Here is a 25,195-nt window from a genome sequence, read left to right as displayed (position 1 = left end):
CCCCCACCCGGGTTCAAGAGATTCTCCTGCCTCAGCCTCCTGAGTAGGTGGAGTTACAGGCGTGCACCACCACGCCCAGCTAATTTTGTATTTTTAGTAGAGACGGGTGTCTCCATATTGGTCAGGCTGGTCTCGGACTGCTGACCTCAAGTGATCTGCCCGCCTCAGCCTCCCAAAGTGCTGGGATTACAGGCGTGAGCCACTGCACCCAGCCAGATGTCCTCCTTTCTTACCCTGTTCTTAGCTAAATTCTATCCTCAAGGCCACTTTCACTCTGCCTCATTACCATCATGAGCACTGCATGTGTGTGAGGATTTTAAAGCCTTATAGTAATTGTCTGTTGGTCCCATTGCTATAATTAAGGAATGATATAGATCACAAACATTATAGGATTCACATGAAGCAACAAATTCCAAGAGCTGGGACCATAAAGGATGGAAGAGATGGAACTTAAGTTTGTTTCTTTTGTAGCTGGGACCTCAGGTGTGAGCTACTATGCCCAGCTAATTTTTTAATTTTTTGTAAAATTTTTTGTCTCACTTTGTTGGCCACCCACCATCTCTCCCTATCTCTGCCCTTTAGGCAGCAGCAATACTCAACATAAATATCTGTTCTTGAACTCCTGGGCTCAAGCAGTCCTCCCACCTCAGCCTCCCAGAGTGTTGGGATTATAGCTGTGAGGCGCCATGCCCAGTCAGTACACTGCTTTTTGCATGGAGAAAGTCTTGCTACTACTGTAAAATGGTCAATGTGCTTAACTGATCTACATTCTGTCACAAACTTCTTATTTTATCACAAACTGATAACAAACAGTTCCCTAATCAGCACTGGTCATTGGACCATACTTGGAGTTACATTGCAGTAGTGTGCGACTTCCATACTTTTTTTAAAATTGTCACCTACATTAAGAAATACATTTTACATTTTCATCCAGTGTTACATCATATACACATGTACATAACTGAAACAATTTTATGAAACAGTACCTAACCTTACTATGTGTGACATAGTCTGATGTTCACTATTTTTTTAATGCTGATCATGACCTTCTAATGGATTTAAAAAACACTGCCCTCAAGCATTTAGCATAGTGCTAGAGACATAGTAGTTGCTCAGAAAATACCATACATTTTAGCAGTGATTAAATCTTGAGAGGGTTGAGCCTTCTTAATACTTGAGGATTACTTTAAAATGTTATTTCATTGGCCACGTGCGATGGCTCACGCCTGTAATTCCAGCACTTTGGAAGGCCAAGGAGGGTGGATCACCTGAGGTCAGGAGTTCGAGACCAGCCCAGCCAACATGGAGAAACCCCGTCTGTACTAAAATCCAAAAATTAGCCAGGCACAGTGGCAGGGCGCCTGTAATCCCAGTTACTCGGGAGGCTGAGGCAGGAGAATTGCTTGAATCTGGGAGGTGGAGGTTGCAGTGAGCCAAGTTCATGCCACTGCACTCCAGCTTGGGCGACAGAGTGAGACTCCGTCTCAAAGAAAAAAGGTTATTTAATCAATACTTAGTTGTTTGTGGCACATCACATAGAATGAGTGTAGAGTGGATTATGAGATTTAAGACAGCAAGAAGATACTTATGTTGAGTATTGTTGCTGCCTAAGGGCAGAAATAGGGAGAGATGGTGGGTGGCCAACAAAGACAACTTTTGCTTTCCTTCTGATGTTGCCAGAGACCTTGGGAGTTGCTGGTGTGAAGCCCTGCTTAAAATCAGGACCAGTTTGAATGACTGCAAACCTCAATTTTCACTTTTTGCCTTTTAGTCTTCACTTTGTGGTTCCAGTCATCTAGTCCCTACTCTTTCTCTTAGAAAGGAGCAGAAGGATGTCAGAGAAAGAACATTTTCTCTTTATTAACTCATTTTCAACACTTGGGTTTCACTTTTGGAGCACTGCTGTTTGACTAAGGCTGAAGTTCTTTGTCAGGTTTACACATCTTAAGAATTTTTATTTTTTGTTTTTTTTTGCATGTTAATTTTTCTTACATACACTTATTTTTTTTTTCACTTGCAATCCTTTTTGAAGCATACTTTTTTTTTTTTTTTTTTTTTTTTTAAGACAGAGTCTTGCTCTGTCGCCCAGGTTGGAATGTAGTGGTGCGATCTTGGCTCACTACAACCTCCACCTCCTGGGTTCAAACGATTCTCCTGCCTCAGCCTCCTGAATAGCTGGGATTACAGGTGTGCGCCACCATGCCTGGCTAATTTTTGTATTTTTAGTAGAGATGAGGTTTCACCATGTTGGCCAGGCTGGTCTTGAATTCCTGACCTCAAGCGATCCACCTGCCTCGGCCTCCCAAAGTGCTGGGATTACAGGCGTGAGCCACCGTACCCAGCTATGTAAGATAATTGTAATGTGTTGTATGTTATGGTTTGTCCTAGATCTAAACAAATAAATTCTGCAAATTATTTGACTTCTGTGGTTAATGAACACTTCTGTGTAAGTATCAGTGGGTTTGCTGTTGCTGCTGCTCTTTTATTTTTTTTAAACGATTGCAGCCAAAATAAGGAAATTGAGTTCATTCAGTCATTCTAGTCTAATATATTTTATGTCTGCCTATAGATTTCTTTAATGGCAAAATGCAGCAGAATGACTTATCAAAAATGTAACATGTTAAATTCACATAGATTTAGGTTGGATACACAGTCAGCCTTCTGTATCCGTGAATTCTAACAATGGCAGATTGGAAATATTTTTTAAAAATAATTGCATCTGTACTGAACCATGTACAGAGTTTTTTCTTGTCATTATTCCCTAACCAATACAATATAACTGTTTATATAACATTTACATTGTATTAGGTATTATAAGTAATCTTGAGATGATTTAAAGTAAGGGTATATGCAAATCTTATACCATTTTATATCAGGGATTTGAACATCTGCAGATTTTTGGTACTTGTGGGAAAAGTCCTGGAACCACTCTCCTACAGATACTCAGGAATTACTTATATGTTTTGCTTTCTCACTTGATTAGGGGAAAATACCCTTTACCTTCTGTTTGACTTCTGCAGAAATGTGTGTGACTGTAGAGGCTCAAATAGCATATTAAAACAATGCTGAAAGTATTTTTAACACTAGGCATCATTAAGTGACTGTATAACTTACATGATTTTGTTAATAAAAATAGAAACAACTATGGGTTTTTAATGGACTTTAGACATTATCAGAGAAGATTGTTACTTATTTGAACTGTTTCCAAAAATCAAATGGAAGATTTGGGACAGAAAAGGAAGCTTTTAAAAAGTACAGTCTTTCTCCTAGAAACCCTTGCTGAAGTCTTTGATGACATCGTAATCTTATCCCTGGACTTTCCCTCCTTGTGTCTAATCATTTGCCAAGTCCTGTCATTCTACCTTTGCAGTGTCTCTTGTATCTGCTTCCTCTATTCCATCTCTACTGCCCTAGTTCTAACCTTCATCATCTTTCCCTAGGATCATTATAATTAGATAACTAGTCTTTTCCCCATCTAGTTTGTCACCGCCTAACTTTATACCCTTCTTAGTTTCAATCACTTACCTCCCTACTTCAGAGCCCTGCTATCTTTAGAAGACAAAGTAAATGCTTTAGTAACATTCAAGCCTTCCGTTACCTGTTCCAAGTCTATTTTTTTTCCCCACTGCCTTGTTGATCCTTGTTCATTCTGTGTAGTGGCTAATTCCTAAAGATGTTCTTTACTTTCTTTTCTTCATCCTGCTCTTCATCTCTTTGAAAAACCTTCCCCCACCAAGACTCATATCAAATATTGTCTCTTTGATGATGACTTCCAAGATCCTTCTAGTCATACTTAATCTTCTCTCTTGATTTTTCTTTTTTTTTTTTTTTTTTTTTTTTTGAGACGGAGTCTTGCTCTGCCGCCCAGGCTGGAGTGCAGTGGCCGGATATCAGCTCACTGCAAGCTCCGCCTCCCGGGTTTACGCCATTCTCCTGCCTCAGCCTCCCGAGTAGCTGGGACTACAGGCGCCCGCCACCTCGCCCGGCTAGTTTTTTGTATTTTTTTAGTAGAGACGGGGTTTCACCATGTTAGCCAGGATGGTCTCGATCTCCTGACCTTGTGATCCACTCGTCTCGGCCTCCCAAAGTGCTGGGATTACAGGCTCTTGATTTTTCTTATACTGTAATATTTGTAACTCTATAGTTTCATACCATACTATGTTGTATTACTACTGCTTACAACTTTCTCTTCCACGTTAGTTTTTTAAACTTTGTTGGTTTTTTTGTTTTGTTTTTAGACGGAGTCTCACTCTGTTGCTCAGGCTGGAGTGCAGTGGCGCAATCTTGGCTCACTGCCACCTCCACCTCCCAGGTTCAAGTTGAATTTCCTGCTTCAGCCTCCCGAGTAGCTGGGATTATAGGTGCCTGACACCATGCCCAGTTAATTTTTTTTTGTTGTATTTTGTTTTTTGAGAGAGTCTTGTTCTGTCACCCAGGCTGCAGTGCAGGGGTATAATCTCAGCTCACTGCAACCTCCACTCACCGGGTTCAGGTGATTCTCCTGCCTTAGCCTCCCGAGAAGCTGGGATTACAGGCATGCACTACCATGCCTGGCTAATTTTTGTATTTTTAGTAGAGATAGGGTTTCACCATGTTGGCCAGGCTGGACTTGAACTCCTGACCTCAAGTGATCTGCCCGCCTTGGCCTCCCAAAGTGCTGGGATTACAGGCGTGAGCCACCATGCCTGGTCCCAATGTTCCAAGTCTTTTTTTTTTTTTTAATCAATATGTTTTTTTAAATGTATACTTTTTGTTAGTTGCTTGTTTAACCCATAACTTTCTAACTTTTACACCTCTCTGGGTACTCTCTTCATATTTATGTATGTTGCATTGCTTTACTCATGTTTGCATTGTTATGCTTATTTTATTTCTTTAAAACTTTAAGTACATTACATATATTCTTTTATATGTTATAAAACATGATACTAAAATGATCACCTGTGCACATACTACCCAGTTTGAGAAATAGAACCTTGCTGTACCCCTGAAACTCCTTATATGTGTCTCCCTGATTACAACTCTCCCTCTCCCAATATAATGTTGTGTTTATCATTTTCTGTCTTTCTTTATAGTTTTACCTCATTTATATCATTAAGCAATATATTGTTCAATTCAGTTTGATTTTTAAACTTTATATAGAGTATCATATTACACATATGGTGGTTTGTCATTCAACATTGTGGGGAATGGGCAGGAGATAATGAGGTGGTAAGGCGGGGAGGGTATGTTTTCTGGTTAAACTATTTTTTCTTGGAGAATCAGAGACCATACCTTGTATACCCCTTTAATACCTCTCTTTAACACGAGGCCTACTGTTCCAAGTTAAGTCGCCTGCTGATTTACACTGACATTGAAACAATGCTGTTGTCTCTATAAGTATGAGGAAACCCAGGGGAATCCTGTCATACTCTTTCCTTAATGGATGCTCTTTGCAGGTTTGATGAATTGTTGATGAATTAGATACCTCACTAGAAGGACGTATTTGATATCAGTTGACTCATTTGGGTGTGATAGTGTGGTCCAGAGACCTTTTCTCCCCTATCACTACAGCTTTAGACACAGGACCCAGGGTGGATGGTAAAGTGTAGAAAATGTTTGTATATTAGATCATTGTTTCTAAATGAATAAATCTGAAAGTACAAATTAAAGTGTTTGGTTCAACATGTGTTTATAGATACCTGGAGCAAGTATAGATAGAAAAAAAGTGAAAAGGATAAAAATGCAATATTCAGAGAACAAAATGGTTTGGTGACTAAGACAGTGGATTCATGTGCACAGGGTTAAAAGGGATGAGTACCAATGAATCACAAGTATTAATACTTAATATAAAATGTTACTAGAATTAAAGCAAATTGGGATGCTTTTGAAATTTCCATAGGTGAGCAGAGGCCTCCCCATCCCCTGCTCCAAGTTGTACCTTACTTAGCTTTTTAGGATTAGATGTTCATTGATATCCATTTGTTTAATAATAGTGAATGGATACAATGAAGATTATTAAGAGAGTGGAAAAAGTAGCCACACATGGTGGCTCACACCTGTAACCCCAGCACTTTGGGAGGCCAAGGCAGATCACTTAAGGCCAGGAGTTTGAGACCAGCCGGGCCAATATGATGAAACCGCATCTCTACTGAAAACATAAAAACTAGCTGGTCATGGTGGTGAACACCTGGAATTCCAGCTACTCAGGAGGCTTAGGTAGGAGGATTGCTTGAACTCGGGTGGTGGATGTTACAGTAAGCCGAGATCGTGTCATTGCACTCCAGCCAGGGTGACAGAATGAGACCCTATCTCACAAAAAAAAAAAAGAAGACATCACTTAAAAAATAAATAAACGGGTATCATCCATGAGAAAAGATAATTGTTTCTAGATAAAAATTCCATCTACTTATAATCTATACGTGAATGGTATTTTAACAGAAGAAACATGTAAAAGCTTTTATTATTACCGCTAGTTCCTTTGACAGGTAAGATTCCCAACTCTTTTTTTTTTTTTTTGAGACGGAGTCTTGCTCTGTCGCCCAAACTGGGGTGCAGTGGCCGGATCTCAGCTCACCGCAAGCTCCGCCTTTCGGGTTCACGCCATTCTCCTGCCTCAGCCTCCCGAGTAGCTGGGACTACCGGCGCCCGCCACCTCGCCCGGCTAGTTTTTTTTTTTGTATTTTTTAGTAGAGACGGGGTTTCACCAGTTTAGCCAGGATGGTCTCGATCTCCTGACCTTGTGATCCGCCCGTCTCGGCCTCCCAAAGTGCTGGGATTACAGGCTTGAGCCACCACGCCCGGCCAGATTCCCAGCTCTTAAAGCAAAATGATACAAAAAGTAATTCATTTGGTTAATTAAAATTTGAAAAAAAATTATTAAATTGTTCATTCATGTTTTGCGTATCTTAAACTCCTGAAATAGATATTGTAAATAATTTGCAGTTAACCCTGTTAGCAAAGGATACGGTTTAGGAGTTTTATTTTTTTAAACTGCTCACTTGTTTTATTGTTAATGAGGAAAATTAGTATAATTATTTTATTTCTTTCAGAAAAGAACTACTTTTAAGGAAATATAGCATCCATTGTGAAAAGGGAAAAGTAAAGATAATTCATCATGCCTGCTGTGGCTTCAGTTCCTAAAGAACTCTACCTCAGTTCTTCACTAAAAGACCTCAATAAGAAGACGGAAGTTAAACCAGAGAAAATAAGCACTAAGAGGTATGATGTATCCTTTGCTAGTTTGATTGAATCAAATATTATTAATTTTTAGTTCATTTCCATATTAAAGTTAGATGAATGTTAATTTAAAGTTTATTTGAAAATAACACCATCACATGAATAAAATAAGACCTCCTTAGAGAAGGTCTTAATGTAATTGTAGCACAATACATATATATTCTGCTCATATGCATATTATCTACTCTCCAGACAGATCATACAGATATGACCTCTAGGTCATAAAGTTTAAGAGGCTAAGATTATGAAGCTTCTAAAAAAAAAAATATTCAGCCACAAGTCATTGTCTTTTCATAACACGATATAAAAATAATTCCTTTTTGGCCAGGTATGGTGGCTCAGGCCTGTAATCCCAGCACTTTGGGAGGCCAAGGTAGGCAGATCACCTGAGGTCAGGAGTTCCAGACCAGCCTGGCTAACATGGTGAAACCCCATTTCTACTAAAAATACAAAAAATTAGCCGGGCATGGTGGCGCACACCTGTAATCCCAGCAACTCGGGAGACTGAGGCAAGAGAATCGCTTGAACCCGGGAGGCGGAGGTTGCAGTGAGCTGAGATTGTGCCATCACACTCCAGCTTGGGCAGTAAGAGCGAAACTCTGTCTCAAAAATAATCATAAATAATAATTTCTTTCTTTCTTTCTTTTTTTTTTTTTTTGAGACATGGTCTGCTATCTTGTGCAGGCAGAGGAGTGCAGTGGCATGCTTATTGCTCATTGCAGCCTCGACTTCCTGGGCTTGAGTGATCCTCCTGGCTCAGTCTCCCAAGTAGCTAGGACCACATGCTTGTGCCCCAATGCCCAGCTGATTTTTAAATTTCTTACAGAGATAGGGTCTCACCGTGTTGCCCTGGCTGGTCTTGAATTCATGGCCTCAAGTGATCCTCCATGCCTTGGCCTCCCAAAGTGCTGGGATTGTAGGCGTGAGTCTCTGCACCTGGCCAGAGAATGATAGAAACTTTAAAGAAAGTCAGAACGGAAAATGCCAGAATGAACTGAATTTTGAAACATTACTAAAGACAAAATGGGCTTTTAAAAAAAGAGCTTTTGGGCTGGGCACAGTGGCTCATGCCTGTAATCCTAGCACTTTGGGAGGCTGAGGCAGGCAGATCACAAGGTCAGGAGATCGAGACCATCCTGGCTAACACAGTGAAACCTCGTCTCTACTAAAAAAAAAATTTTTTTTAAATTAGCTGGGTGTGGTGGCGGGTACCTGTAGTCCCAGCTACTCGGGAGGCTAAGGCAGGAGAATGGTGTGAACCCAGGAGGCGGAGCTTGCAGTGAGCCAAGATCATGCCACCGCACTCCAGCCTGGGTGACGGAGTGAGACTCCATCTCAAAAAATAATAACAATAAAAAAATAACTTTTGGCTGGGAACCGTGGCTTACACCTCTAATCCCAGCACTTTGGGAGACCGAGGCAGGCGAATCACCTGAGGTCAGGAGTTTGAGACCATTCTGGCCAACATGGTGAAACCACATCTTTAGTAAAAATATAAAATCAGCCAGGCATGTTAGTCTATGCCTGTAATCACGGCTACTTGGAAGGCTGAGGCAAGAGAATCACTTGAACCTGGGAGGTGGAGGTTGCAGTGAGCTGAAGTTGCACCATTGCACTCCAGCCTGGGCAGCAGAGTAAGATTCTATTTCAAAAAAAAAAAAAAAAAGATCTTTTGAGGCTGGGCATGGTGGTTCACATCTGTAATCCCAGCACTTTGGGAGTCCAAGGTGGACGGATCACCTGAGGTCAGGAGTTCGATACCAGCCTGGGCAACATTTGAAAGCACGTCTCTACTAAAAATACAAAAATTAACTTGGCATGGTGGCATGGGCCTGTAATCCCAGCTAGTGGGAGGCTGAGGGATCCCTGAGCCCTGGAAGCAGAGGTTGCAGTGAGTTGAGATTGCACATTGCACTCCAGCCTTCACGACAGAGTGAGACTCTGCCTCAAAATAAAATAAAATAAAATAAAAATAAAAAGATCTTTTGAAGGGCAGAAAGAGTAAGAGAGGGATTGGGCTGTTTATCTTGCTAAGTTGGTAATGTTGATGGGGTAACAGAAAACAACTCTATTTAACTCCTGTTGAATGATTTTCAAATGGGAAACAATGGGAAAGATAAAGCCACCTTTAGATAGGACAATCCTTAAGGTCAGGCCTAAGACAGATTATTACTTTCTAGCAATGTCTGGTTTACCTCTAGCACTACGCTTATCCCAGAGGAAGTGGTATATATAAGTTGGTTGTATCCAAACTTGCATCTAACTTTGTATCAATTCTGAAGTAGTGGAACCTAAATCATGAAATCTGCTTTATCGAGATCAGTGATCCCCAACCTTTTTGGCACCAGACACTGGTTTTGTGGAAGACAGTTTTTCAATGTGCCAGGGTTAGGGAGGATGGTTTTGGGATGAGTCAAGTGCACTAGATTTATTGTGCACTTTATTTCTATTATTATTACACTGTAATGTATAATGAAATAATTATACAACTCACCATAATGTTGAATCAGTGGTATCCCTGAGCTTGTTTTCTTGCGACTGGACCATCACATCTGGGGGTGATGGGAGACAGTGACAGATCATCAGGCCTTAGATTCACATAAAGAATGCACAACCTTGGCCGGGCGTGGTGGCTCACGCCTGTAATCCCTGCACGTTGGGAGGCCGAGATGGGAGGATCACTTGAGTTCAGGAGTTCGAGACCAGCCTCACCAGCATGGTGAAACCTTTGTCTTTACTGAAACTACAAAAATTAGCCGGGCATGGTGGCGCATGCCTGTAATCCCAGCTACTTGGGAGGCTGAGGCAGGAGAATCACTTGAATCTGGCAGGCGGAGGTTGCAGTGAGCAGAGATCGCGCCATTGTACTTCAGCCTGGGCAATAAGAGCTAGTCCCCGTCTCAAAAAAAAAAGAAAGAAAGAAAAAAGAGTGCTCAACCTAGATCCCTTACATGTACAGTTTGCAATAGGGTTTGTGTTCCTATGAGAATCTAATGCTGCCACTGATCTGACAGGAGGCAGAACTCAGGTGGCAATGAGAGCAATGGGGAGTGGCTGTAAATACAGATGACACTTTGCTGGCTAGCCCACCACTCATCTTCTGCTGTGTGTCCTGGTTCCTAACAGGCCATGAACCAGTACCAACCTGTGGCCCTGAGGTTGGGGACCCCTGATAAAGATTATCTGTGGACTTTGTATATGACCTGTATTTTTTTCCCAGATGTCAAGTACTTTAATTTTTTTTCTCTCTAATTTCAAGTTATGTGCACAGTGCCCTGAAGATCTTTAAGACAGCAGAAGAATGCAGATTAGATCGTGATGAGGAAAGGGCCTATGTGCTATACATGAAATACGTGACTGTTTATAATCTTATCAAAAAAAGACCTGATTTCAAGCAACAGCAGGTACCTTTTATTTTTGCATTGTTATTTCCTAAGTTATTTTGCATAATGGAGCTATTGATTTTTTTCTAAAAATTTTAAGTAATAATGACATTTCACTCAAATTATATGCAGCATCATCTCTCTCATGTAGATAGAAAAAGGAGACTAAAGATACAGTGTTATTATTTACAAATGTGTGTAATGTGTGAACTCGTGCATATTCTTGGATTTGCCATGGTTTAGTACAAGTTTATAGCAACATACAGATTCATAATTTTTTTCTGAGGTAATTAATCATTGCTAGGTCAAGTAGAAGAATTGAGTTTGCTCATTAAGTAAAAAAACATGGCTGTTTTTTAAATAGTACTTTTATTGTACTTTCTTAAGATTCAAGGTTTAGTCTCTTGTTTTTATGTGACAGCTTTTTGTATATGACTGACATTGTAGCCATATTAAAAATCTCAGTTTGCAAAATTGATACTGATCACTCCCTAAATCTTTTTTTCTTCTTCTTTTGAGATGGAGTTTCACTCTTGTTGTCCAGGCTGGAATGCAATAGCGTGATCTCGGCTCACTACAAACTCTGCCTCCTGGGTTCAAGTGATTCTCCTGCCTCAGCCTCCCGAGTAACCGGGATTACAGGCATGTGCCACCACGCCTGGCTAATTGTGTATTTTTGGTAGAGATAGGGTTTCTCCATGTTGGCCAGGCTGGTCTCGAACTCCCGACCTCAGGTGATCTGCCTGTCTCAGCCTCCCAAAGTGCTGGGATTAGAGGCATGAGCCACTGTGTCCAGCCCACTCCCCAAATCTTTACACTTCTTTTTGCTTTTAATCCTTTGAACAGGTGCTTGTCTTCCATTTGGCTGAAACCATGGATAGGGAGGGCAGGGGCAATATAAATGAAGAGAAAAAAACTGATGACTAGGATAAGTGTTGGTAGAGAAAATAAATGTATTTCATTTGTGTTAGAAACTAGCAAAAGAATGCTGGGTGTGGTGGTTCACACCTGTAATCCCAGTACTTTGGGAGGCCAAGGTAGGTGGATCACCTGAGATCAGGAGTTCGAGACCAGCCTGACCAACATGGTGAAACTCTATCTCTACTATAAATAAAAAAACTAGCTGCGTGTAGTGGTGGGCGCCTGTAATCCAAGCTATTTGGGAGGCAGAGACAGGAAAACCACTTGAACCTGGCAGGCAGAGGTTGCAGTGAGCCAAGATCGTACCACTGCACTCCAGCCTCGGGATAGAGAGAGACTCCATCTCAAAAAACAAACAAACGAACAAAAAACAAACTAGCAAAAGAAGAATGTGAAGAATGTAGAGGCTCATTAAACAAATGTGAAGGAGGTTGTGTTGCTGGGTTTACCTTTACTTAGAAACAATCTTACTACCTGTCAGTAGTTAACAAAATACTGCCTATAGATTTTTTACCTGGTAGAGAAGCCACTCTCAATTAATAGTAAGATCTTATTTTGTTCTTTGGTCATAGAATTGGCTTGTATTATTTAAGTTGACTTATTGAAATAACAAAATTTCTTTTTTTCTTTGATGATCTTTTTTATTTTTTTATTTTTGATTTACTTTGAGGCGGAGTCTCACCCTGTCACCCAGGCTGGAGTGCAGTGGCACGATCTTGGGTCACTGCAACCTCTACGTCTCGGGTTAAGCGATTCTCCTGCCTCAGCCTCCCGAGTAGCTGGATTACAGGCTCTCACTACCATGCCCAGCTAATTTTTTTGTATCTTTAGTAGAGACAGAGTTTCACCATGTTGGCCAGGCTGGTCTCGAACTCCTGACCTTGTGATCTGCCCCCCCCCCCCCATCCTCCCAAAGTGCTAGGATTACAGACATGATCCTGTGAGCCACTGTGCCTGGCCACTTATTTTTATTTTTAGAGGAGTGTGACTTTTGGTTGTTAAGGAATGACTTTAATATTTTATTTAATGGTGATAAATCATTGCTGGTGTTTCTTCTCATTAGCAAAATTATTCTAATAACAGTTACTAGGTTTTTTTTTTTTTTTTTTTTTTTTAAAGACGGAGTCTTGCTCTGTCGCCCAGACTGGAGTGCAGTGGCACAATCTCGGCTCACTGCAACCTTTGCCTTCCAGGTTCAAGTGATTCCTCTGCCTCAGCCTCCCAAGTAGCTGGGACTACAGGTGTGCACCGCCATGCCCAGCTAATTTTTGTATTTTTAGTAGAGGTGGGGTTCCACAATATTGGCCAGGCTGGTCTCAAACTCCTGACCTCGTGATCCGCCTGCCTTTGCCTTCCAAAGTGCGGAGATTACAGGCTTGAGCCATCATGCCTGGCCAATTACTAGGTTTTTAGCTCTATCTTTGAAGAAGGGGCCCCTTGCATTTGGAGGTTCATTCATCTGTCCACAATGGTTGAATTAGTCCTGCCCTGGGAGAAATACTGTTTAACATTTTTGGACATACTTACCTACAGATAAGAGACAGAGGCCTTCCTAAATTCAAACAAGTTTTTGCACAGTCTATGAAATATGTTAAAGTGAATTGCTTAAAACACAGTGTAAGTGGTGCTCACTAAAGTAAATATTTTTGAAAGTCTTGAAATTTGGATAACTTTGGCAGTTTTGTTGTTTGCTGTTTTGTCTGTGTGGTAGGGTTTTTTTCTTTTTCTTTTTCTTTTTTTTGGTGACAGTCTCACTCTGTCACCCAGGCTGGAGTGCGATGGCACGATCTTGGCTCACTGCAACCTCCGCCTCCTGAGTTCAAGTGATTCTCCTGCCTCAGCCTCCCGAGTAGCTGGGATTACAGGCACCTGCCACCAAGCCCGGCCTAATTTTTGTATTTTTAGTAGAGACGGGGTTTCACCATGTTGGTCAGGCTGGTCTCGAACTCCTGACCCTGGGTGATCCACCTGCCTTGGCCTCCCAAAGTGCTGGGATTATAGGCATGAGCCACCACGCCCAACCAGGTTTTTTTGTTTTTGTTTTTGTTTTTATGTTCTTGTTTACTTTTTGCTTTATTCTTGGAAATTAGTAGTTATTTTTTTTCTATGACAAGGTTGGGAATATTTTTGTAGCTACCTCTTTTTTTTTCTCTTCTTGAGAAGGTAGTGAGTACATTTAAATAGATGAGATGTTTCCATTTCCATAGAGTCTCTATTGCATTTCCAAAGGGAGTATCTAGGCAGAGAAGTTCAGGTTGAGAAGCTCTCTGCAAAGGCTCAGGTAACTTAGGCCATTATTTCATATGATTCAGTAGTTCAGTTCCTGTTTTTCAGAAAAATGATTATTTTCATTTGCTCTGTCCAGGGTGCTTCATCTGCTTCTGTCTTAGAACTGTTTTTTGTTTGTTCTGAGACAGAATCTCATTTCCGTCACCCAGGTTGAAGTGCAGTGGGCACAGTCATGGCTCACTGCAGTCTCGACTTCCTGGGCTCAGCTGATTCTCCCCTCCCGCCCCCAGCCTCTAGAGTAGCTGGGAGTACAGACACGCAACACCACACCTGACTAATTTTTAAATTTTTAGTAGAAACAGGGTCTTATCCTGTTGCCCAGGTTGGTCTCGAACCCCTGGGCTCAATTGATCTGCCTGCCTCAGCCTCCCAAAGTGCTGGGATTACAAGTGTGAGCCACCTTGCCCAGTTGCAGAACTGTTTTTTGTTGTATTTTCTGTAGCCCAGCCTCTCTGGTGTTCTTCAAGTATGTGAGGTGCTAAATTTACTAACAAGGTATTTTCTGTTTTTTACCCTTTAAATCAGGTAGGGACTGAATATATGTCATTGAACTTCCTTAGAAACTTGTATTTTTACTCTTATACTAGAAAATGTTTGAGATTTAGGCTAGGCGCAGTGGCTCACCCGTGTAATCCCAGCATTTTGGGAGGCTGAGGCAGGCGGATCACTTGCAGTCAGGAGTTTGAGACCATCTTGGCCAACATGGTAAAACCCCATCTCTACTAAAAATACAAAAATTAGCAGGGCGTGGTGGTGTGCATCTATAGTTCCAGCTACTCAGGAGGTTGAGGCAGGGGAATCACTTGAACCTGGGAGGCAGATGTTGCAGTGAGTCAAGATAGCGCCACTGCACTCCAGCCTGGGCGACAGAGTGAGAGTCTGTCTCCCAAAAAAAAAAAAAAAAAAAGGGCACAGTGGCTCACGCCTGTAATCCTAGCACTTTGGGAGGCCGAGGCAGGTGGATCACAAGGTCAGGAGTTCACAACCAGCCTGGCCAATATGGTGAAACCCCGTCTCTACTAAAAATACATAAAAAATTAGCCAGGTGTGGTGGCAGGCACCTGTAATCCCAACTGCTTAGAAGGCCGAGGCAGGAGAATTGCTTGAACCTGGGAGGCAGAGGTTGCAGTGAGCCAAGATCATGCCACTGCACTCCAGCCTGGGCAACAGAGCAAGACTCCATCTCAAAAATAAAAAAAAAAGGAAAATTGAGATTTAGATAAAACATTAATTTAGCAAGCTCTCTCATTAGTAGAGAAGGACACTACATTTTATTACTTATCAAAAAGTCAGCTTGTGAATAATTTTTTCAGGGTTATCCGAAAAAGCAGGGAAAGAAAATGTATTGAAAATATTAGTGTAGCAAATTCTAGATAAAATTAGAATTGTATTTTAACATTTTTATGACATTCTTGAAAATTCTTAATATTCATTGGTAAACCTATTTTTGTTTAGGATATCATGAAAGTTGTTTGAATTCATATGTTCGGGAGTTAGGAAAGTTCTGGTAAACCTGAGAAGCAAACATTTTTAGTTATGTAATAATTAGATGTTATCTTTTTCTTCTGCCAATTATCATACTATTAAAATTTTGAAAGTATTTATACTTACTTTAACTGTGGTCCTTTAAGAGCACAGAGATAATTGACAGGAAACCTCACTAATATTGGGGGAATATCTGGTAGTGTGTAACAGACATGCGCAAACATAAACAATGTTTTGTGTTTAAATAGGTTTAAGCTGGGCTTACAGGCTGGCTTTTTAGTGAGTTCATGTGTAAAAATGAATAAAACAAGTCATAGCATTTTTGGTTTTACTTTGCATTTTGTATTTATTCAGAATGATTACATTATGATTTCTGTTAAATGGTTCTGTTAATGTAATGATTACATTCTACTTTCTGTTAAGAGAATTGCATCAGTAGTCAAGACATAGTGTGCTAACTGAAATTATTGTAATGTTCAATTGATATAATATTGAACAAACTGTACACTTTTTTTTTTTTTTTTTTTTTGAGGTGGAGTCTCGCTCTGTCGCCCAGACTGGAGTGCAGTGGCACAATCTCGGCTCACTGCAAGCTCCGCCTCCCGGGTTCACGCCATTCTCCTGCCTCAGCCTCCCGAGTAGCTGGGACTACAGGCGCCCGCCACCTCGCCTGGCTAGTTTTTTGTATTTTTAGTAGAGACGGGGTTTCACCATGTTAGCCAGGATGGTCTCGATCTCCTGACCTCGTGATCCGCCCGTCTCGGCCTCCCAAAGTGCTGGGATTACAGGCTTGAGCCACCGCGCCCGGCCCAAACTGTACACTTTAATTGGAATAAGTGAAGGGTCCTTCTAATATATTTAGGCTTTAGAAGAATCAACCAAAGAAAGCATGATCTACTTTTAGGCTAGATAGACATATGATAACTATTATCAACAGACTTTTTTTGAGACAGGGTCTCACTCTGCTGCTCAGGCTGAAGTACAGTGGCACGATAATGGCTCACTAAAGCCTTGACCAAGCTATCCACCTGCTTTGGCCTCCCAAAGTGCTGGGATTACAAGCATGAGCCACCCAGCCTGGCCATCAACAGATTTTTCTTCTTAAAAATAAGTCTTATGTTAACTGGGACACAAAAATTAAAACTTTTGCTATGTCACTCATATTCTGTTCTTGTGTTACCACATACTCTTTTGAAATTTAAAAAGTGTTTAGAATGATAGATTGTTGAGCAGTGGTATATTGGGTTAGAGCTCAGATCCAGTTAATTTCTAAGTTATAATATTTGTAAATGTCTGGCAGTTTTCTTTAGAAAAATTTAATTTTTCATATGCTCCAGGTTGTATTGTGCTACTGGACACTGGTCTTATGGGAATGAATTATTTACTGTTAGTTTTTGTTGTTGTTTTGAAATGGAGTCTTGCTCTGTTGCCCAGACTGGAGTGCAGTGGCACTGTCTCTGGTCATTGCAACCTCCACTTCTCGGGTTCAAGCAATTCTCCTATCTCAGCCTTCCAAGTTGCTGGGACTACAGGCACCTGCCACCACGCCTGGCTAATTTTCATATTTTTAATAGAAACGGGGGTTTGCCATGTTGGCCAGGCTAGTCTTAAACTCCTGACCTCAGGTGATCCACCCACCTCAGCCTCCCAATATGCTGGGATTGCATGTGTGAGCCACCGCACCCAGCCTACTGGTAGTTTTTTTGTTTTTTGTTTTTTGTTTTTCCTTTCCCCACCCGCCCCCTGAGACGGAGTTTCACTCTTGTTGCCCAGGCTGGAGTACAATGTCACGATCTCAGCTCACTGCAACCTCCACCTCCTGGATTCAGGCGATTCTCCTGCCTCAGCCTCCCGAGTAACTGGGATTACAGGCGCGCGCCAGCACGCCTGGCTAATTTTTGCATTTTTAGTAGAGACAGGGTTTCCCCGTGTTGGTCAAGCTGGTCTCAAACTCCTGACCTCAGGTGATTCACCCGCCCTGGCCTCCCAAAGTGCTGGGATTACAGACGTGAGCCACCACACACAGCCTACTGTTAGTTTTGATGTACCTAGTTACAGAAGTTATGTTTATTTGTATCATAAGTAATCTGTAAGTTATATGTATTTATGTGGGCTGTTATATATGTTTATGTGGCTCCACCATTGCAGCTCTCCATGACTGAGAGCCAAAGATGGGTACTTCTGAGCTACAACCCTTCTTTTTATAAATTATGATTATTATAATTTGTAATGAACTGTGGTAGTAGGCTCTATTTGCAAAGTCATATTGACATGTTGTGGCAAATCCTTGATCCAGTAATCATTCAACTGACTTAACTAGCTACTGCCATGTCATACCAACCTTGATTTGAAAATATCTGATTGTAGTATCTAATGAGTGACCTCTTGGAGTAGTGATGTAAAAAAAAAGCAACAACAACTTCATTGTACTTGTTAGTAAATTATATGCCAAACCTTTTACCGTTTGCATTTTTTAAAGGTAGATTATAATTTTTTTTTTTTTTTTGAGACAGAGTCTCGTTCTGTCACCCAGGCTGGAGTGCAGTGGTGCAATCTTGCCTCCTGGGTTCACGTGATTCTTCTGCCTCAGCTTCCTGAGTAGCTGAGATTACAGGCACGTACCACCACACCCAGCTGGTTTTTATATTTTTAGTAGACATGGGGTTTCACCATGTTGGCCAGGCTGGTCTTGAACTCCTGTCCTCAAGTGATATGCCCGCCTTGGCCTCCCAAAGTTCTGGGATTATAGGTGTGAGCCACCGTGCCTGGCCTAGATTATACTATTAATTATTTATTTTCTATCATTTGGTTTTTAGTTGCTCAGAGTTTCCTAATGTGTAAATGTACAGGTAAAGTACAAGTGGAAGCAAAAATATCTGTTTAGAACAAGTAAACAAAACAAATTCCATGTTGTGTCTCTACATAGTTTGCTTTATTGTGAGACCAGAGAAAAAAACTAGGTACATATTTTTAATAAGAAAAGATACTTTATTCTTGAAAGCTTTGTTCTTTGGCACTTATAAATAACAAGAATGTTATTTATACTTTTTAATGATGACTTATAAATAAGTCAAATTTATGAACTAGTGGATCCTTTTAACTTACTAATGGTATGAAGACATACTTTTGAGACATTTGGAGAATAAATTATACATTTATGTAGGTTAAAAGTTTTTTAAAATCTTCCATCGTAATAAAACAAACTTCCGTTTATATAAGCACCATGAGTTTAATGATTTTAGCACTAGTGTTACATGCAATGCCCGGTACTAACAATATGGGATGGTTTTCCTATAATTTTAGGATTATTTCCATTCAGTTCTTGGACCTGCAAACATCAAAAAAGCCGTTGAAGAAGCTGAAAGACTCTCTGAAAGCCTTAAACTAAGGTACAGATATTATGAAATATTCAAAATAATGTAAATTTAGAAGATAAAAATAATATTTAAGATTTACTGATTTATATCTGACGATTTGTATAATATTCCAATTTTTTTTTTTTAGACAGAGCCTTGCTCTGTCACCCAGACTGAGGTGCAGTGGTGCGATCTCAGCTCACTGCAAGCTCTGCCTCCCGGGTTCACGCCATTCTTCTGCCTCAGGACTGCAGGTAGCTAGGACTGCAGGTGCCCACCACCGTGCCCGGCTAATTTTTTGTATTTTTAGTAGAGATGGGATTTCACTGTGTTAACCAGGATGGTCTTGATCTCCTGACCTTATGATCCACCTGCCTTGGCCTCCCAAAGTGCTGGGATTACAGGCGTGGGCCACTGCGCCTGGCCCCAGTATTTCTGAGTTATAATATTTGTAAGTTTCTGGCAGTATTCTTTAGAAAAATTTAATTCTTCATATGTTCTTTGGTGGATTCTGCTCCTGGACACTATGCTTATGGGAATGAAGTATTTACTGTTAGTTTTGATCTGCTTAGTTACAGAAGTTATTTAAATTTAGAAAAAAAAACTGATTCTGGTATTTGCCATGACATTCTTTTTTTTTTTTTTTTTTTTTGAGACAGAGTTTCATTCTTGTTTCCCAGGCTGGAGTGCAATGGTGTGATCTCAGCTCACCGCAACATTTACCTCTCGGGTTCAAGTGATTCTGCTGCCTCAGCCTCCTTAGTAGGTGGGATTACAGGCATATGCCACCATGCCCAGCTAATTTTGTATTTTTAGTAGAGACGAGGTTTCTCCATGTTGGTCAGGATGGTCTGGAACTCCCAACCTCCGGTGATCCGCCTGCCCCGGCCTCCCAAAGTGCTGGGATTACAGGCATGAGCCACTGCACCCAGCCATTAGTCATTCTTTAAAATTTAAATTGTTTCCCTTATCAACAACATAATGCTGTCATGTAGCTCCTAGTAGATAAATTTCTGCCTGTATCTGTAGCATAAAAAATGTTAATAGATAAAACCAAAAGCATTCTCAGCAATATGATACAGGAGAGAACAATGGAACTGGTTTTAAGTGATATAAGCTGCCAAAGCCTGGCTAGTGAAAAACGGCAAACTGAGAGATGTTTGATGCAAATAATAAATAGAAGGAGGAAACCGAAAGATTTAACCAGGGTGACATATTTCTTTCCTGGCTTGAATTTTTTTTTCACTAAGAGTGTATCATACGTTACTTGTATTTAAAAATATTCTGACCAGGAGCAGTGGCTCAGGTCTGTAATCCCTGCACCTTGGGAGGCCCAGGCGGCCAGATTACTTGAGGCCAGGAGTTTGTGACCAGCCTGGCCAACATGGTAAAACCTTGTCTCTACTAAAAATAAAAAAAAAGTGGCAGGCAGCTGTAATCCCAGCTACTCAGGAGACTGAGGCAGGAGAATTGCTTGAGCCCAGGAGGCAGAGGTTGCAGTGAACTGAGATCTTGCCACTGCACTTTAGCCTGAGTGACAGAGTGAGACTCCGTCTCAAAAAAATAAAATAACTCTCAACTTATAAAGGAAGTCATCGAGAAAATGATTCATTATTTAGATATTTACTTTTTATGGTGTGATAGAATGGCTCATCTTTCAGTGTAATGAGGTCCCTGTTACTAAATAACCGCTGGGTCCTTTGCAATTCTAAGGCTTTTTAAATGTACTTTTAATTTTTCCTGTGTATAGGTTATTTTGCAGCTAGATGTGGAGAACCTTTTCACTCTATTTTTCTCCCTGTCTGTCCTCTCCCAGCCTCCTGCCCCATGTTGGTGTCTTTCATGGACGTTTAGAGCAACTCTGTGTGAACATATCTTCATATCTGTCCTGTCCTAATTCTGTAATAAGTCAACCACAGAGCTCTTTTCCTCCTTTAAGTCTCTGAAATCTGCATGACTAGGATTTCTCTCTTGTCAGGCTGGCAGTCTGAGAACGGGCATGAGGGTATATGCTCTCTGGGTTTGGAGAATAGATTATAGCTTTAAAGTGAAAGCCCTCAACATCTTGGGATAAATTTTCTGCTAAATTCTGCCCAGTCATCTGACGTCATGGTCTACGACCGTGGAGGCGTGTGTGCCCAGCGGGGTCCGTGGACCGCTGTCCCCTGTCCCAGGGGTGGCTGCACGGGCTCTGGGGTGGCCACTATAAAACATAGCCCCAGATTCTGAAAAAAACGCTTTAGCAAAAAGACCTAGAAAGTGGCTAGAAAACAGATTTCAATATCACCTGCCTTTAAGGAATACTTGTTAAGCATTTGTTTGCCTGTCCCATTTCTTATTATTGTCTTTTTTCATGGACACCTCTCATACCATAGACTTAATCCATTTCTGTTGCATTCATGTTAGGGGAGGTCTTAGACGTAATTTTGACCAAGTCTGGAGATATCAGAATCCTAGTAAAAGGGATTAAGCGGGTAAAATAATCACAAGTCAGTTTCAGAGAGCATGCCTCACTCTCGCTTCAGCTTACCAACTGAAGCTGCAAAGTAGGAGAGACATCAGCTCTAATTAAATTAGATTTATGGAGACTGTAGAACAAATGCAAGGTAGGCGGTAAGGTGTGGATAAGAGGAGAAAATAGGAAAAAAGAATCTTAAAGATTTTTCATTTCTGCTCTCAAATTGGATTTAGGCTGACTGTGCTTACTTCTTAGGACAGACAGTTCACATACTGTTCCAGCATAGAACACTGCTAGAGAAGAAATATAGAGCAGTAGGTAAGTGTACGGAGCCAGACTCCCTGGGTATGGATCCCAGTTTTTTTCTTATTAATTTTGTGAGCTTGGGCAAATTACTTAGCCTCCTTTTGCCTCAGTTTCCTCATCCGTAACTAGGATAATCATAAAACCTACCTCATAGTGCATTAAGAAAATTAACATTTACAAACACTTAGATGGTGTCTGGCACATATCAAATACTCAGTAAGTGTTTGTGCTATTTTCGTTGTTATTAACAGTGGAAGCATTCTTGTTCTGTAATACCTTTCATCCTGGCACTCTAGTGATTTGCATTGAGGAGGCAAGGTAAAACAGTTGTATAATTTTGCTCTTTCACTTCTGTTTCTAACAGTGAAATGATACTGGCATGTGAGATAGGCAGGAAAGTGGTGTTGATGTTTCCATAGAGATAATAGGGATATATGCTTGCTATTCTATGACCAAGTTCTTAACACAGTGCAGTAGAGAAGTGGGGGAAGTGAGCATATCAATAAGCAAGGTCCTGCTGGAGATTTGAGAATCCATTATCCCTGCGTATTGCCTAAGCAGATGGAATATGGTGAAACATCTGTTTTTGTAAAATTCTATCTGAAGTTACTCAGTTTTTCTTTTTTCCTCTCACATCTGTTGATGGGTTCATCATTCACTTTTGTTCCATTTATTTTATTTTAACACACTGATTTTCATAAATCTGTTGTTTTCCCAGTAGAACTTTATAATTTATTTTGAAATATTTTCTAATTTCCCTTTCTTCCTTGACCCGTGGATCATTTAGAAATGTGTTGTTTAATTTCCAAATATGTGGGATTCTTCTTATATCTTATTAATTTCTAATTTAATTTTATTGTGGCTAAAGACATTCAGTCCTTTTAAATGTATTCTTGTTTTATGGCTCGGCATATGGTCTCTCAGTGAGTGTACCGTGTGCACTTGCAAAGAAAATGTGGTTGTTGAATATATTGTTCTCTAAATGTCATTCAGGTCAGAATGGCTGATAATGTTCAGATCTTCTTTGTCTTTACTGATTGTGGGGTAGGGGTTCAAGTTATAACAATTACTGAGAGAAGGGTGTTAAAATATTTAACTGTATCTATTTATGCCTTTAGTTCTCTCAGTTTTTGTTTCATGTATTTTGAAATTCCGTTTTTAGGTACATAAACATTTATGGCCGTTATAGTTTCTTGATGAATTGACCTTTTTATCATTGTGTCCCTCTTAACCTCTGGGAATATTCTTTTTTTTTTTTTTTTTGAGACAGGGTCTCTGCAGCTTCCACCCTCAGCCTCCCCACGTAGCTGGGACTACAGGCACACACCACGACGCCTGGCTAATTTTTGTGTTTTTTTGGTAGAGATGGAGTTTTACCATGTTGGCCAGGCTGGTCTTGAATTCCTGACTTCAGATGATCCGCCTGCCTTGGCCTCCCAAAGTGTTGGGATTACAGGCGTGAGCTGCCACACCCCGCCCTCATCTTCATTCTTACAGGATTCTATGTTGACAGGTTTTTATTTTCCCTTTTGTCACTTCAGAGCTGCTATTCCACTGTCTTCTGGCCTCCATTGTTTCTGATATTAAGCATTTTTTCTGCCTCATTTTCATGTTCTTGCTGGAATTCCAGCTATACATACGATAGGCTTTTTGATTTTGTCCAATGAATCCCTAAGGCTTTGTTCTGTTTTGTTTTGTTTTAATCATTTTCTCTTTGTTTTTCAGATTGGATAATTTTCTTTTTTTTTTTTCAGACAGAGTCTCACTCCGTCTCACCCTGGCTGGAGTACAGTGGCACACGATCTTGGCTCACTGCAGCCTCCACCTCCCGGGTTCAAGCAATTCTCCTATCTCAGCCTCCCAAGTAGCTGGGACTACAGGTGTGTGCCACACACCTGGCTAATTTTGTATTTCTACTAGAGATGGGGGTTCACCATGTTGACGAGGCTGTTCTCAAACTCCTGACCTCAGGTGATCCATGCACCTCGGCCTCCCAAAGTGTTGGGATTACAGGCGTGAGCCACCACGCCCAGCCTGGATTGAATAATTTTTATCACTCTTTCATCCTTTTTTTCTTTTGAGACAAGGTCTCACTCTGTTGCCCAGGCTGAAGTGTAGTGGCATGACCCTAGTTCACTGCATCCTCAAACTCCTGGGCTCAAGCAATCCCACCTCAGCTTCCTGACATTGGTAGGACTACAGGCTACAGGCACACACCTCTGCTCCTGGCTAATTTTATATTTTATAGAGATGGGGTCTTACTATGTTGCCCAGGCCAATTCTTCCTTCAAATACTGACTGTTTACTTTGTCATCTCCAATTTTCTGTTGAGTGAATTTTTTTCAGTTACACGTTTCAATTCTAGAATTTCTTCCTTTTTTTTTTTTTTTTTTTTTTTTGAAACAGAGTCTCACTCTGTTGTCCAGGTTGGAGTATAGTGGGGTGAACACAGTTCACTGCAACCTCAGCTTCCTGGCCTCAAGTGATTCTCTCACCTTCACCTCCTGAACAGCTGGGACTACAGATGCACACCACCAGCCCAGTTAGTTTTTTCGTGTTTTTTTGTAGAGACAGGGTTTCACCATGTTGCCCAAGCTGGTCTCAAGCTCTGGGCTCAAGCAGTCCTCCTACTAGGGCCTGCCAAAGTGTTAGGATTCTAGGCATGAGCCACTGCGCCCAGCCCAATTCTAGAATTTTAGTGTGGTTCTTTTTTATAGTGTCTATTATTTTTTGCAGAGATTTCCTATTTGTTCATTTATTGCAAGCACATTTTCATTTATGCCCTTGAGCATAGTTGTAACAGCTGCTCTAAAATCTTTGTATGCTAAATATATCATCTTAGAGTCAGTATGCAGTGCCTTTTCTTTTATTGTTGTCCTGTTTTTCTTTTTTTGGTACTAGTAACTTTGGACATTGTGAATGATAAATTTATAGGCTCTGCACTCTTCTTTGGTCCTCTGAATAGTTGTTGTTGTTGTTGTTTTGTCCCAATAAGCAGTTAACTTGGCTATACTCAAACGATAAGTTTTCTGTCTTGTCTATGGTAAGTGGCAACTGACATTCTTTTCAGTTCTTTTAGACTTAGCTGGGCGCCTTAGTATCTTTCCCAGGTGTGCTTAATTCAGGTGTCAGCTGGCAATTTGGGCAAGTCTATACAAAGAATTTGGAACTGTGGTTCTCTGGGATTGGGGTTTCTATTGGAATTTTAGCTGTTTTCAGCACTGAGGCCTGCCTTAGGTGTGAAACTATAAAAAATGGGAATCTTACTAATGCCCTTCGTTTCTTTCAAGTGTCAACCCCATCTACTTTCTTCCTGATTATGGCAGTTTTCCAATCCTTCAGGTAGTTGTAGGTCATCCAGAGGTTATAGTTGTGAGAGGTTCAGAACAATGGAAACTACTAAGTCATTACCAAAATTAGAATTCTCTCTCCTACCTTTATTTTTTAAAGGATAGCATTTTTAAAATAATGTGTCATAATCACCATGTTCCTGTCAATATTAGTGATCATTTCAGTCAATGGAATAAATAATTCAGAAAGAATTGCTAAGCGTAAAGATAGAAATTAACTTCTTAGGTCAGGCAGGCTGGCTCATGACTGTACTCCCAGCACTTTGGGAGGCCAAGGTAGATGGATCATGAGGTCAGGAGTTCAAGACCAGCCCAGCCAACATAGTGAAATCTCATCTCTACTAAAAGTACAAAATAATTAGCTGGCCATGGTGGTGGGAGCTTGTAATCCCAGCTACTTGGGAGGCAGAGGCAAGGAGAAACACTTGAACC

The 25,195-nt window shown here is 40.8% G+C and overlaps 1 protein-coding gene across 6 annotated transcripts in view; it reads left to right on the top strand.

Moving 5' to 3' along the window:
* USP8 (ubiquitin specific peptidase 8) overlaps window positions 1–25,195 on the top strand; it is a 77,955-nt gene that overhangs the window by 8,333 nt on the left and 44,427 nt on the right. For 4 of the 6 annotated variants that reach the window (XM_033190130.1, XM_033190131.1, XM_033190127.1 and 1 more), the window contains exons 2-4: window positions 7,029–7,197; window positions 10,475–10,619; window positions 18,597–18,682. In XM_033190130.1, coding sequence (XP_033046021.1) covers window positions 7,094–7,197; window positions 10,475–10,619; window positions 18,597–18,682 — 335 coding nt within the window. In that variant the 5' untranslated portion in view covers window positions 7,029–7,093. Of the gene's footprint in view, window positions 1–582; window positions 745–7,028; window positions 7,198–10,474; window positions 10,620–18,596; window positions 18,683–25,195 lie in introns of all 6 variants that reach the window. The other 2 variants (XM_033190129.1, XM_033190132.1) reach the window with 2 other exon arrangements.

The sequence above is a fragment of the Trachypithecus francoisi genome, unplaced genomic scaffold (assembly GCF_009764315.1).
Source record: "Trachypithecus francoisi isolate TF-2019V2 unplaced genomic scaffold, Tfra_2.0 Lachesis_group3, whole genome shotgun sequence".
NCBI classification, from domain to species: domain Eukaryota; kingdom Metazoa; phylum Chordata; class Mammalia; order Primates; family Cercopithecidae; genus Trachypithecus; species Trachypithecus francoisi.
Note: the sequence above shows the minus strand (reverse complement) of the source record. Positions and strands in the feature narration are given on the sequence as shown.